We start from the raw sequence: 15755 nt of genomic DNA, 5'->3' as shown, positions 1-15755 counted from the left end.
AGGCAGACCTTTTTGTCATGAAAGTCGCCGGAATGTTGAAGAAGTGTACTGAAACAGCTTGCCATTGTAGTTTTAGAAGATAGAGTTCTCAAATTTAATTTCCCTTTAATATTTTATCAACGCTTAAAGATGCACTAAATATTAAGGAAATTGATGTCTAATTGTTGTCTTACATTATGTTCATGTATGTAGGTAGCCTACTAAGCTAATCTGTCAATCATGTCAACCATCAAATTCCATGTAATTTCCACATTAATGACCTTGTAATCTTGGTTAATTTTAATTTTAACAGTGTGACAATGGTGAATTTGCATTGCTTGTATGAGAAAACATATAATTTAACATTTTAATTGCATTTATATTATGTTTTATCCCTGAGATATTGAAAAATCTCCAATCGGCGGCCATTTTGGACGCCATCTTGAATTTCTCAGAGAGCACAAGGTGGATTCCCGGGGACTTTTAGTATGTTATTCCTAAGGGTATTCTGAACATATTCTGAAAAATTCAGCTTGTTACTAATTTGTTCCGGGTTGGACTCAATTTTGAGCTAATGCTCTTGGGTTACACTGGACGTGTTGGTTGTGGTGAATAGATGACGTACCGTATAGTGTATTTCTAAAACTGATCCCCTTTCTTATAGCCCTCAAGAGTAAGATAATACAAAGTGAAAAACTGTTGAAATGTCTGTGATGTATGTTAAGTACAAATTTTCAAGTCCTGTGCAGCGATGTTTGTACCGTACATGGTGGTAACTGGAATAACTACTGACGCGGTGACCACAATCCTTGTGGTTTTCCAGAGAAGACACTTTTTGACGGACTCGCATTTCAACCACATGTGAAGCTCCGCTGCAAAAGTGTCTCCCATCTGTTTCAAGTCCTGTTTTTTACTGAGCAACAACCGAATATTCTGCTTCAAAAGAGACATATTTTCTTAAATCATTTACAACCTCATCATATGGTGAGCGATTTCCAGAGAGGAATATTTTTAACAGACAAAGGACCGTCAGAGGCACTTAGTTTACAAAACGATGTAACTTCCGCTTAAATATCCTTCTGTTGTCAGTGAAAGTAAAAGTGTACGTCCCAAAGTAAAACCTAGTTAGTGCTAAAAATGCGATTCTGAGACCCCGTCCACACGTAGCCGGGTATCTGCTAAATCGAAGATATTTTTCTACGTTTTGGCCTGTCATCCACATGAAAACACATCAAAAACGAATATTTAAAAAAACTCCGGGCAAAGTGAAGATTTTTGAAAACTCCGTGTATGCCTTTTCGTGTAGACAGAGATAACCGGAGTTTTGCGTTTTAGAACGTCACAATCTGCGCCAAAAAAATGACAACAAATCTGCCCTGACGTCAAACGTGCGACCTTTGTTTACTGCAGAAGCCAGATTAAGCATGGACAAAGAGTAATGGATCGGAGTAGTGCCTTGAAAGCGTTAATTATTGTGCAGGTGCTATTTACATGTTTAATTTTAGAAGCCCAACGACTGCTCCAAAAACAGGGTCAATATGTCCACATATTTGCTTTGACAAGATTCCCAATCAACGTTTTCTTGCGTCTTTTGAAGTTTATACTCCAAAATTGTGTTTAGAAGCAATTCTGTCTCCGAGTCTGTCCAGACGAACGAGCTTGGCGCCATGTTTTATGTTTAGGCGGAAGTGACGCCAACAGAGGGCTATTCTGATGTGATTAGGGGGTAGGATTTGGGGAAATAATGCCATCTACAGGTTTGGAATGCTTATGAATGTGATTGAAAACGCAGATGTTCGGTTATGTGTGGAAGGGATTTTTTTCGAAGACGAGGTGGTGTGGATAAAACATTTTTATAAACGGGGGGGGGGAATGTTCGGTTTTAAAAATACCCGGCTACGTGTGTACATGGCCTGAATTTAACTTATTAAAATCGAAGTGTTTAAAGATTAAAGCAGAATGAAATGAAATGACCACAAGGTCAAAACTGAGCCGCATTCAACTCTTAAACATATTTATAAGAACGTGTAAGAGACATTAGTGCTGTAGGTAGGGCTGGAGGTGTGCGTGTATTTATTTATTTATTTATTTATTTATTTATTAATTACTGGACCGAGTTGCAAGAGTCAGTTGGTGTTATTCAAAAAGACAACCATGATTGTGAAACAGACCATACAGTAGTTTTCAGTCCGTTTCCTGACTGAAAATATGATTAGCAAGTTTAATCTATACTGTTGTGTAGCTAGCTAGGTTGTTATTGTGTCTTTGGGGTGCACTGCACTGTTGGCTATAAGCCATGTACGACGAGATTGAGTGGAATAACTGTTTTATTCTCTCCACATTCACTGGATTTTGAGAAACTCAGCATTTTTATTTTTATTTTTTGCAAATTCGAGTTTTCGAAAGTAAAAACTTTATACAAAACGTCCGACAAAATCATTTCCGCTTAGAATGTACGGTAAACAGACCGGTGAAATGACGGTAGCAATTTGTGAAAATTGCAATAATAATAATTCTCGAAAAATAAAAAAGGATACGTTCTTACCATCAAATACTTTCATTCCATATTTTCTTGCTTTTTTTTTGTATTTTTTGGGGGTTTGTTTTCGAGTAGAGCTTTTATTTCATCCTCGATTGGTTCAGCAACACGCGCCGCCATTTTGTTTTACTCTTCTCATGATATATGAGCTGATAGCCTAGTGGTCGAGTAGCCAATCAGAGCGTACGATTGCTCATATCCAGTGAATGTGGATAGATAGAAAATGTTTATCATGGGGCGGCACAGTGGTGTAGTGGTTAGCACTGTCGCCTCACAGCAAGAAGGTTCTGGGTTCGAGCCCAGCGGCCAATGAGGGCCTTTCTGTATGGAGTTTGTATGTTCTCCCCGTGTCCGCGTGGGTTTCCTCCGGGTGCTCCGGTTTCCCCCACAGTCCAAAGACATGCAGGTTAGGTTAACTGGTGACTCTAAATTGACCGTAGGTGTGAATGTGAGTGTGAATGGTTGTCTGTGTCTATGTGTCAGCCCTGTGATGACCTGGCGACTTGTCCAGGGTGTACCCCGCCTTTCGCCCGTAGTCAGCTGGGATAGGCTCCAGCTCGCCTGCGACCCTGTAGAACAGGATAAAGCGGCTAGAGATGATGTATGTATGTATGTATGTATGCATGTTTGAGATCAGTAAAGCTGTCATTGAAAACTTTTCACATCTGAAAGATCATGAAGCTAAATTTCCTTACCAGTTTAAGAGTGAGCTCGCAGTGTTACATCAGAGATGTTCACTTTGATCAACGAAGGAAATTGTATTGTTTTGGTTTTTGTCTGTGCTGAAAATTGGTGTATAATTATTTTGTTCAAGTCCATTCAAGCCATATCAGCGCTCGACTTCCTATTACGTGGATACGTAAAAAAAAGGACACTATATAGTAGCATCAGTCAAACCTGATAGCCTCTCGGTTAATTCTGTATGAGGCTTTGTTGTTGTTTTAATGTCTTCCCCCACCAAAATCTATGGTCACAAGCCGCTGCTGTAAAGAGATTACGTTTAAAGAACCTTGCTTGCAAATGAAAATGTATTTTTCGCACTCGGACAATGCATGCTAATGCTTGCAGTGATTATAATTTCTTATGCATTAGTTAATTTCATGTTTTTTTTTTCTCTGACTGCACTGGTTGTAATTATTATTACAAATTATTACTGTTAATGTTACTGTTAGTGCTATCATATATTTAATTATTTTGCTATTGCTGTGCATATTGAGATGCAATAATTTTTTTTCCTATTTCCAAACCCAAGTAACATTCGGAGGCTTTCCGAGCAACAAGGTGGCAAATTAATTTGTGAGAAAAGCTGTGACAATTAACCCTGTCTGTAACTCGAGTCTTATCTTGTTTTTTTTTTTCTTGAGATGAGTCATGCAAAACATTGTGGTTTGCGACTTTGTGGTGAATGCTAACATCAGCTTTCATCATTGCAGCAAATTACCGTAAATGTTTGAGTAAAAGGCTTCTAATCTTGCGATTAACATTATACAAAACAATAACAAAAACAGGGGCGGCACGGTGGTGTAGTGGTTAGCGCTGTCGCCTCACAGCAAGAAGGTCCGGGTTCGAGCCCCATGGCCGGCGAGGGCCTTTCTGTGCGGAGTTTGCATGTTCCCCCCGTGTCCGCGTGGGTTTCCTCCGGGTGCTCCGGTTTCCCCCACAGTCCAAAGACATGCAGGTTAGGTTAACTGGTGACTCTAAATTGACCGTAGGTGTGAATGTGAGTGTGAATGGTTGTCTGTGTCTATGTGTCAGCCCTGTGATGACCTGGTGACTTGTTCAGGGTGTACCCCGCCTTTCGCCTGTAGTCAGCTGGGATAGGCTCCAGCTTGCCTGCGACCCTGTAGAACAGGATAAAGCGGCTAGAGATAATGAGATGAGAATAACAAAAACAGCGTTCGGCAAGAACAAACGAATGTTTAAACTCCTTTCAATCAGAATCTCGTATTAATTCAACTTGAAAAGGAAAATGGCCTCTAGTGGAATGTGATAAGAGGATGTGTGTAGAGCAGAGATAGAAACTAATACACTGAGGTGTCAGGGAATGTGAATTGTATGCAGGTTTGGAGCAACATGACTGCTCACAGTGTCGTATTACAGTATCTTAAAGTCTGCCATGTGCTCTCATCTTCTTGCTCTTGATATCTCTCCGTCTTTTGTCTCTTAGTCAAAAGCTGAGCTTTAAAGACCGTGTCAGGATGGCCAGTCCTCGTGGTCAGAGCATCAAGAGCAGACAAATGTCCGTCATAGACCGGCGTTCCCCAGGCGCCGAGATCAACAGCGACGGCTCCAGTCCAGTCAAAGTGCAGAAGAGCTGGAGCTTCAACGACCGCACTCGCTTCAGACCCTCTCTCCGCCTCAAGAGCCAGTCCCGCTCCACCGCCGATGGTAAGTCCACATGGCGATGTCAAAAAAAAAAAAATCCCCCCAAAAATGTCATGTGGAAACAAACGTGGGCTCTGATTGACCAGTTTCCATTAACGCAGTTTCATCTTTCAAATTATTAAATTGTGTCAATTTTTCTACATGAAATATTTAAATACAAGGCAGTGGTCAGGCAAAAATGAAAAATCTGACCTGTGTGTTCAAGTACAAATTAAAATAATTGCACACTTGTAATGAGATTTTACGTATGTCAGAATTTTAAGAAAGTATGATTTACGATTTTTTTTTCAAGTGATAGAAATGAGTTTCCATTGAAAGGATTTTCCCTCAACTGTATCAGCATTACTGAAATGCTCAACACTCATTGAAGCGCTTTTATTTTTATTATATGCTAACATGATTTTTTTTAAAAATCGTTTTGGTAAATTTTCATTTGCGCAAATTGTTACTCTCACTCATGATCTTTCTACATTATTATTCTTAGTCTTATTATTCTCCTAACGTTTTTTAGGATGCTATTTCTCCATCAATTTTCAACCAATCATCACCACGTTTCACATGAAGAATACCGCTGGGCTGAATTACGTAGCTATGAGTTTTGGTGCTGATCCAGATCACTGATCCGGAATGATCTGTGAAAAGCGGGCTTTTTTCAATCACTTATAACTCTGTCAATTTTCATGATTTTTTCAATCAGTTTTTTTTCTTTTTTCTTTTGTTCGGGGCGGCAGGGCGCAATTTTTCCTTGACCTTCAATTGAGAAAGGTCAGCCAGCGCAAATTACTGTGACTTTTTAGTCACAGGCTCTATCTAATTTTAATTTTCTCTTTACATTTTTATAAATTTATAGGCAATAATGTGACCCAACTTGAGGCAGAGTTACTCCTAGCACCCTGGAGTTCAAGAGGTTATGCTTTCTAGTTTCTCAATAAAGTGACAGGCTGGGGGGGAGAGAGAGAGAGTTAGATAGAGATAGAGAGATATATAGAGAGAGCTAGAGGGAGATGGAGACAGATGGAGAGAGCAATAGAGAGAGATAGAGAGAGAGAGAGAGAGAGAGAGAGAGAGAGAGAGATGGAGAGAGCTAGAGGGAGATAGATAGACAGATAGAGAGCGATATATATATATATATATATATATATATATATATATATATATATATATATATATATATGAGTGATTCCACGCTTATGGGTACTGAAATGGGGACATGAACTTATTCACCTAAAACCATTTCTTTTTTTACCATCAGGTCACAAAACATGTAATCTTTAATGAATGATATGTTAAAAGATAACTTTAATTTTCTGAGATGTAATAAAAACATATTTATATGCCAAAGTCAAGCCTATGAGTTCCAAAATGATGTCTGTTACATTACTTCTGTTACGATTGTCCATCTCGCGTCTGTTACAAATTAATTACAATCTAGCTATATACCATGTTAATCTTATTGAAAGAATGTGCATGTTTATTCTACTACACATGTTTATTAATTATATTTGCTAAAACATCACCTTCCTATGTTTCAAAAAGTAATTGTACATTGTTAAAATTGAGAATCTATATGTCCACAACACTTCTGTTATGTTCTGACTTTGGCATATAAATATGTTTTTATTACATCTCAGAAAATTCAAGTTATCTTTTAACATATCATTCATTAAAGATTACATGTTTTGTGACCTGATGGTAAAAAAAAGAAATGGTTTTAGGTGAATTTTTAAAAATAAGTTCATGTCCCCATTTCAGTACCCATAAGCGTGGAATCACTCATATATATATATATATATATATATATATATATAAGAGAGAGAGCGAGATACATATATGAGAGAGAGATAGATAGATACAGTAGATAGATAGAGCGAGAGATGGATACACAGCAAATTCCTCAGTGTTGAATTAACACCCAGAGTGTTTATATAGGTCCAATTGGACCTATAAAAACACTCTGGGTGTTAATTCAACACTGGGGATTTTGCTGTGTAGTTATAGACAGATAGAGAGATAGAGAGAGCAAGATATATACACACACACACATACAGTGGTGCTTGAAAGTTTGTGAACCCTTTAGAATTTTCTATATTTCTGCATAAATATGACCTAAAACATCATCAGAGTTTCACACAAGTCCTAAAAGTAGATAAAGAGAACCCAGTTAAACAAATGAGACACAAATATTAGACTTGGTCATTTATTTATTGAGGAAAATGATCCAATATTACATATCTGTGAGTGGCAAAAGTATGTGAACCTCTAGGATTAGCAGTTAATTTGAAGGTGAAATTAGAGTCAGGTGTTTTCAATCAATGGGATGGCAATCAGGTGTGAGTGGGCACCCTGTTTTATTTAAAGAACAGGGATCTATCAAAGTCTGATCTTCACAACACATGTTTGTGGAAGTGTATCATGGCACGAACAAAAGAGATTTCTGAGGACCTCAGAAAAAGCGTTGTTGATGCTCATCAGGCTGAAAAAGGTTACAAAACCATCTCTAAAGAGTTTGGACTCCACCAATCCACAGTCAGACAGATTGTGTACAAATGGAGGAAATTCAAGACCATTGTTACCCTCCCCAGGAGTGGTCGACCAACAAAGATCACTCCAAGAGCAAGGCGTGTAGTAGTCGGCGAGGTCACAAAGGACCACAGGGTAATTTCTAAGCAACTGAAGGCCTCTCTCACATTGGCTAATGTTCATGAGTCCACCATCAGTAGAACATTGAACAACAATGGTGTGCATGGCAGGGTTGCAAGGAGAAAGCCACTGCTCTCCAAAAAGAACATTGCTGTTCGTCTGCAGTTTGCTAAAGATCACGTGGGCAAGCCAGAAGGCTATTGGATAATAAACACTGCATTCCAGCATAAGAACCTTATCCCATCTGTGAAACATGGTGGTGGTAGTATCATAGTTTGGGCCTGTTTTGCTGCATCTGGGAACAGGACGGCTTGCCATCATCAATGGAACAATGAATTCTGAATTATACCAGCAAATTCTAAAGGAAAATGTCAGGACATCTGTCCATGAACTGAATCTCAAGAGAAGGCGGGTCATGCAGCAAGACAACGACTCTAAGCACACAAGTCGTTCTACCAAAGAATGGTTAAAGAAGAATAAAGTGAATGTTTTGGAATGGCCAAGTCAAAGTCCTGACCTTAATCCAATCAAAATGTTGTGGAAGGACCTGAAGCGAGCAGTTCATGTGAGGAAACCCACCAACATCCCAAAGTTGAAGCTGTTCTGTACGGAGGAATGGACTAAAATTCCTCCAAGCCGGTGTGCAGGACTGATCAACAGTTACTGCAAACGTTTAGTTGCAGTTATTGCTGCACAAGGGGGTCACACCAGATACTGAAAGCAAATCTCAAAAACTGATATTGTATTCACAATAGAACATAGACAACATATCAAATGTCAAAAGTGACACATTTTGAAATTTCATGCCAAATATTGGCTCATTTGAAATTTCATGACAGCAACACATCTCAAAAAAGTTGGGACGGGGCAATAAGAGGCTGGAAAAGTTAAAGGTACAAAAAAGGAACAGCTGGAGGACCAAATTGCAACTCATTAGGTCAATTGGCAATAGGTCATTAACATGACTGGGTATAAAAAGAGCATCTTGGAGTGGCAGCGGCTCTCAGAAGTAAAGATGGGAAGAGGATCACCAATCCCCCTAATTCTGCGCCGACAAATAGTGGAGCAATATCAGAAAGGAGTTCGACAGTGTACAACTGCAAAGAGTTTGAACATATCATCATATACAGTGCATAATATCATCAAAAGATTCAGAGAATCTGGAAGAATCTCTGTGCGTAAGGGTCAAGGCCGGAAAACCATACTGGGTGCCCGTGATCTTTGGGCCCTTAGACGGCACTGTATCACATACAGGCATGCTTCTGTATTGGAAATCACAAAATGGGCTCAGGAATATTTCCAGAGAACATTATCTGCGAACACAATTCACCGTGCCATCCGCCGTTGCCAGCTAAAACTCTATAGTTCAAAGAAGAAGCCGTATCTAAATATGATCCAGAAGCGCAGACGTCTTCTCTGGGCCAAGGCTCATTTAAAATGGACTGTGGCAAAGTGGAAAACTGTTCTGTGGTCAGACGAATCAAAATTTGAAGTTCTTTATGGAAATCAGGGACGCCGTGTCATTCGGACTAAAGAGGAGAAGGATGACCCGAGTTGTTGTCAGCACTCAGTTCAGAAGCCTGCATCTCTGATGGTATGGGGTTGCATTAGTGCGTGTGGCATGGGCAGCTTACACATCTGGAAAGACACCATCAATGCTGAAAGGTATATCCAGGTTCTAGAGCAACATATGCTCCCATCCAGACGACGTCTCTTTCAGGGAAGACCTTGCATTTTCCAACATGACAATGCCAAACCACATACTGCATCAATTACAGCCTCATGGCTGTGTAGAAGAAGGGTCCGGGTACTGAACTGGCCAGCCTGCAGTCCAGATCTTTCACCCATAGAAAACATTTGGCACATCATAAAACGGAAGATACGACAAAAAAGACCTAAGGCAGTTGAGCAACTAGAATCCTACATTAGACAAGAATGGGTTAAGATTCCTATCCCTAAACTTGAGCAACTTGTCTCCTCAGTCCCCAGACGTTTACAGACTGTTGTAAAGAGAAAAGGGGATGTCTCACAGTGGTAAACATGGCCTTGTCCCAACTTTTTTGAGATGTGTTGTTATCATGAAATTTAAAAATCACCTAATTTTTCTCTTTAAATGATACATTTTCTCAGTTTAAACATTTGATATGTCATCTATGTTCTGTTCTGAATAAAATATGGAATTTTGAAACTTCCACATCATTGCATTCCGTTTTTATTTACAATTTGTACTTTGTCCCAACTTTTTTGGAATCGGGGTTGTACTTTTAGGACTTGTGTGAAACTCTGATGATGTTTTAGGTCATGTTTATGCAGAAATATAGAAAATTCTGAAGTGTTCACAAACTTTCAAGCACCACTGTGTGTATGTGTGTGTGTATATATATATATATATATATATATATATATATATATATATATATATATATATATATATATAGTAGTGGTTAGCACTGTCACCTCACAGCAAGAAGATTCTGGGTTCGAACCCAGCGGCTGGCAAGGGCCTTTCTGTGTGGAGTTTGCATGTTCTCCCCGTGTCTGCGTGGGTTTCCTCCACAGTCCAAAGACATGTGGTTAGATTAACTGGCTACTCTTAATTGTCCATAGGTGTGAATGGTGGGGTGCGAACTGCTCGACGTCCTCGACGTCCACCCTAGGCAGCTCTTCTGAGTAAAAATCTGCAGTAAACGGTCAACTACGGCTGACATATGAGAAGAAGAACATAAATGAGAACAGGAGCTAGCTTATCTCGTGGATGTTCCACAGCATCAAATCTACAGCATTACTATAAACCATTAAAATGTACAACATATCATCCATCTCATCTCATTATCTCTAGCCGCTTTATCCTGTTCTACAGGGTCGCAGGCAAGCTGGAGCCTATCCCAGCTGACTACGGACGAAAGGCGGGGTACACCCTGGACAAGTCGCCAGGTCATCACAGAGCTGACACATAGACACAGACAACCATTCACACTCACATTCACACCTACGCTCAATTTAGAGTCACCAGTTAACCTAACCTGCATGTCTTTGGACTGTGGGGGAAACCGGAGCACCCGGAGGAAACCCACACGGACACGGGGAGAACATGTCATCCATTAATAAATTAAACATTGAAGTCTAAGCAGAATCAAACATTCAGACCATCCTGGTATACAAAAATAATGCACATCACTGGAGTAGTGGCACTCCACTTGAGTGTTGTGCCTCATCACACTACCCCACCTTGGGCATTATTTTCTTCTAACTGCACAGCCTGGAGTGTGTTTTCCCCGATTTAATTCAATAAGACTGTGGTATAAAGCTATTTAAAACATGATTATGGTCACTATTGTTCTAATACAGCAATGAACTTCCCTGATACCAGAGCTAACCCTTGATGTACTGTAGATCTTGATGAACGTGAACGATTTATACCTAATGCATATGAAGTTGCGCTATCTCTAGTGAAGCATCATGTTAACACCTGACACAAAATGATGGGTAACGGGTTTGTTTTTTTTTTCGAGCAGTGTGTCCTCAGGGACAAATGGTCCTCACTTGTCCCCAGAAGTCTCCTGCTGAGACAGGGTCTGTTCTCTCCCTCTGTAGCCTTCTCCCTACGCCTCCATCCCTCCCTCTGTGGGCTGACACTGCAGATCCTGTCTTCTCTCTGCGAATACAGTGGTTTTGTCAGACATCCAAACCTTCTCACACACATGTACCCACGCATGCTTATTTTCAGCTCTGACCTCTTCCAGTGTTTTGGGCCTCGGTCTTCTACACCCGCTCAAATTTCAATCTCAGGTCCACCATCCCAACCTACAGCAAGACAGACTCACGGCTGTACTGAGCACACTGTGTCTGTGCATAAGCTGATTCTTTGCAGTCCAGCCCTGCGTTCAGTTGTAGATCAGCGGAAAAGACCTGCTGGAGTGTGCAGTGTGACTGGAGGAACAGGATTTGCTTTGATTACAGGATCTCTCGAAAGCATCTTTGTAGTAGAAACGACACAATCTAGGATCTGTAACGTATTCTGTTCAGAATGTTTAAAGGTAATAGAAATGACTGAAGGTGCAGTCTAATTTACATACTTGAACACTTGCATACTTCACCAGTAACGTACTATCAAACAGGTATACACTAGCATATGTGCATACTAGAAAACGTCCCTACTTGTATACTTGTGTAAGAGCACGCACGCATATCTGTATACTTCAACACTAACAAAAATGCATACTAGCATACTTGTGTAATTGAACATCATACTAGTAAGTATCTATAAAATATCATACTTGCATACTTGAACACTTGCATGCTGTCACTCTTATTTTTCCATATAGAATCGCAAACATGGCACACTAGCGCATATTCTTTAGTGAACGTGTGACTTGCAAACTTGCATACTTCAACACGTACAGAAGTGGACAGTAACGAAGTACACTTTTTGAGTATCTGTACTTTACTTGAGTATTATGTTTTTGGAAACCCATGACTTCACTTCACTGCATTTGAAAGACAAATATCGTACTTTTCACTCCACTACATTTCTATCAAGGTCCTCGTTACTCGTTACTATGAAGCAGCTTAGAAAGTGGATGTTTTTTCTTTTCTTTTCTAAAACGTGATGGGTTTTTCGCAGGTGACACTGAGACAGACGATCAGTAATCACTAGTCACATCACGTCCATAGACTATAAAATCAAGATCAGTGATTTCTCAGCAGTGTTATTTAACCCTCATCCTACCATGCTATTTCACCTTAATCTTACCATGTGGGGTCCGTTTGGACCCCAATACTTTTCTTTAAAATTAAAGCTTATAAAGACAAAATCACCAGATAAGTTTTGTTCAGAACATCTTGTATTAATAACAGCAATACACTAAAGGGCCCAAGGCATAAAGAACACACTTAACCTTCATCCTACCAGCCAATTTTACATACACAAACTACCAGGCGGGGTCCGTATGGACCCCAGGAGGGAATACCTTGAAATCAATGTAGTAAGAACCAATTCAATGCAGCAAACAGACATAACTTTATTGAAGAACAAAATCCACTATGGCTGAATATCAATGATGTATTATAAATGCAATAACATTGCAATAATATTGCAATAACTAGCATACATGTAGCAAATTATAGCGCCACAAAAAAAATTGGCATTATGTACATGATTTTTGCAGCTCATGCAGCTGTAAAACATTCTGGATTACAACTTAGGTCTTTTCTTACAGAATTTAAAACAAAAAAGTAATTGTAAAATAATTTAGGGCTTTTGTTTTGCAGCCTGTGCTTATTGCAGCAGTGGGGTCCACACGGACCCCAAGAAGGAATGCCTTGGTAGTTTCATTATGGAACATAAAAGAAATTAAAGAAGTTAACTTTCAGTGTGCTATTCAATTATAAAATGAAAGACAGATAAACTTTACTCTGGGGTCCGGTTGGACCCCAGTAACAAATTAATTATACCTTCACAATGCAAAAAGCTGATCTTCCGGTGCTTTAGTGTTTTAATTAAGACATAAATTCCGACAAATTCATAAAACGGTGAGGCAGTATGTCACATATTTTTAAAATGGCAAACAAACATATAGGTGCGGGGTCCAGATGGACCCCACTTGGTAGGATGAAGGTTAACACGATCAGTTGATGGCAGAATGGAAGGAGGCGGTTCTTCTGGGGAATGAATGCACACACGCATGGCTTTACCTAGAACCCATGTTTCAGTTTTCTGAAAGGATTAAAGATTCATTTCGTTTTAAATGTTTGCCGAAAACGAACCACATCACGGCCTAAAAAAAACTCGCCATCCAACCTGCGGAAGCATATTGAGGAATATAAACGTTTTATTCCAAGAGAAAGCTTGCAACGAAGTTGTCTGTGCTTTTAGAGCTAGCGATAACGTTGCAATAGCAATGCAGTCTGGTTAGTCAAAGGACTTTCTATGGATTTGCCTGCCAAATTGCCGTCGCCTTGTCCACGGCTAACGCAGGGGCGTCACTAGGAATTAAGCTTTACTGGGGCACTGCCCCCCTCAACACACACACACAAAATGCCCCCCCCACACACACACACACAAAATGCACCTTAATGTTCCTGTCCCCAACCTATGCAAAGTGGATAATTCTCATGCTTTCATGGATGAAGTTATTTGAGGAATAGGTCAACGAGATGGAAAACACATCCCAGTCCCCAAAAAATTTATTGTTGGCATTTGGGCTTTTAATGCATGCTGATGCTAAATGTGTCACCTCAACTCTCACGATTCATAAACTTAGCTAGTTAGTTATGACTGACTAGCACATAGCCTACAACGTTAAAGGAACAGTTCACCGTACTTCCATAATGAAATATGCTCTTATCTGAATTGAGACGAGCTGCTCCATACCTCTCCGAGCTTTGCGCGACCTCCCAGTCAGTCAGACGCGCTGTCACTCCTGTTAGCAATGTAGCTAGGCTCAGCATGGCCAATGGTATTTTTTGGGGCTGTAGTTAGATGCGACCAAACTCTTCCGCGTTTTTCCTGTTTACATAGGTTTATATGACCAGTGATATGAAACAAGTTCAGTTACACAAATTGAAACGTAGCGATTTTCTATGCTATGGAAAGTGCGCACTATAATGACAGGCGTACTAACACCTTCTGCGCGCTTCGGCAGCGCCTTGATATCTGAGCTCCGTATCAATGCGCTGTCGAAGCGCGCAGAAGGTGTTAGTACGCCTGTCATTATAGTGCGCACTTTCCATAGCATAGAAAATCGCTACGTTTCAATTTGTGTAACTGAACTTGTTTCATGTCACTGGTCATATAAACCTATGTAAACAGGAAAAACGCGGAAGAGTTTGGTCGCATCTAACTACAGCCCCAAAAAATACCATTGGCCATGCTGAGCCTAGCTACATTGCTAACAGGAGTGACAGCGCGTCTGACTGCGTCTGACTGACTGGGAGGTCACGCAAAGCTCGGAGAAGTACGGAGCAGCTCGTCTCAATTCAGATAAGAGCATATTTCATTATGGAAGTACGGTGGACTGTTCCTTTAATCTTACTTCTCTCACCCTCCTCCTCATCTGTCACTGTTTCCCTGCCCCGTCTCTACTTCGTGAGAAGAATTGTCTGATATCCATCTGGAAAAGTAATTTAATATCGTTTAATTTGATGTAGTTTAACGGGTTTGTTAGAATATGGTTTGCTTAGTTTTGTTGCAAACACTTTGCGCTACCTTAACTCATCCAGAGCCCGTTCTCTGACTCATCCAAAGAGTAGACTCATCTCTCCAGTAGGCTAAATGGACTCATGGCACGCCGCACGCACGCTATGTTTACAGTGAGAATCTCCCAGACCAATCAGAAAATTAGTTAGAAAGAAGAGGCGATAGAAGTTTGAAACACACTCTGTCCTACAACTTGCAGTAGATAAATGATCTGCCAAAGAAACTAGTTTGTTACGAAAATCTTTCAACATTTTCTTACTGGGGCATAGCTGATTTTTACTGGAGCACGTGCCCCAGTAAAAAAGGCCTAGTGACGCCCCTGGGCTAACGTTAACACATAGCTAGTTAACTTGGACACTGTTAGTTAGCATGTAAAAACGGAGTTACGCTAACGTGAATAACGTTAATTTATCTGAAGTGCTTTCAGAAATGTTTTAGCATAATCTTGCCAAATAAACAGAATGTAGAAATTTTTCTTTTTTAGTAGCGTTAGCTACCCAATATGTTTTCGAGTTTGCTCGCATGTCAGGTGGAGCTTCACTGACTAGCTAGCTTAACGTTAAACCATCATGATGCACAGCATGTGTTCATTTTGTGAATTCACATTTCTGTCTCTGGTAACGGCATTAGGTTTTGTAAGCATTGTGGCAACAATGCGTTGACAAAATGTACTTTTAATACTTAAGTATTTTTAAAAGTAAAAATTTGACTGGACAACTTTCACTTGTATCGGAGTAACATTTGACCAGTGGGATCTGTACTTTGACTTCAGTAATGAAGTTGGGTACTTTGTCCACCTCTGAGCACATACATACTAGCATATTAGCAAAAATTCATATTAGCATAGTAGCATACTTCAGCACTAACATACTAGCAAACATGCATACTTTTATTCTTGCATGCTAACATACTTGTATAATTGCAACACTATATGTGTCTACAAGTATACTGGCATACTACTTGTATACTGCAGTGCAGAATAGCAAACATGCATGCGCTAGCATATTAGCGTAT

The 15755-nt window shown here is 40.0% G+C and overlaps 1 protein-coding gene across 1 annotated transcript in view; it reads left to right on the top strand.

Moving 5' to 3' along the window:
- kcnq5b (potassium voltage-gated channel, KQT-like subfamily, member 5b) overlaps positions 1–15755 on the top strand; it is a 287955-nt gene that overhangs the window by 254786 nt on the left and 17414 nt on the right. Inside the window, exon 10 of the mRNA XM_060898962.1 lies at positions 4686–4906. Within this exon, the coding sequence (XP_060754945.1) occupies positions 4686–4906 (221 nt within the window). The remainder of the gene's footprint in view (positions 1–4685; positions 4907–15755) is intronic.

This window comes from Neoarius graeffei, chromosome 18 (assembly GCF_027579695.1).
Source record: "Neoarius graeffei isolate fNeoGra1 chromosome 18, fNeoGra1.pri, whole genome shotgun sequence".
In the NCBI taxonomy this organism is placed as follows: Eukaryota; Metazoa; Chordata; class Actinopteri; order Siluriformes; family Ariidae; genus Neoarius; species Neoarius graeffei.
The sequence above is the reverse complement of the archived record's forward strand: the minus strand, read 5'-3'. Positions and strand labels throughout refer to the sequence as shown.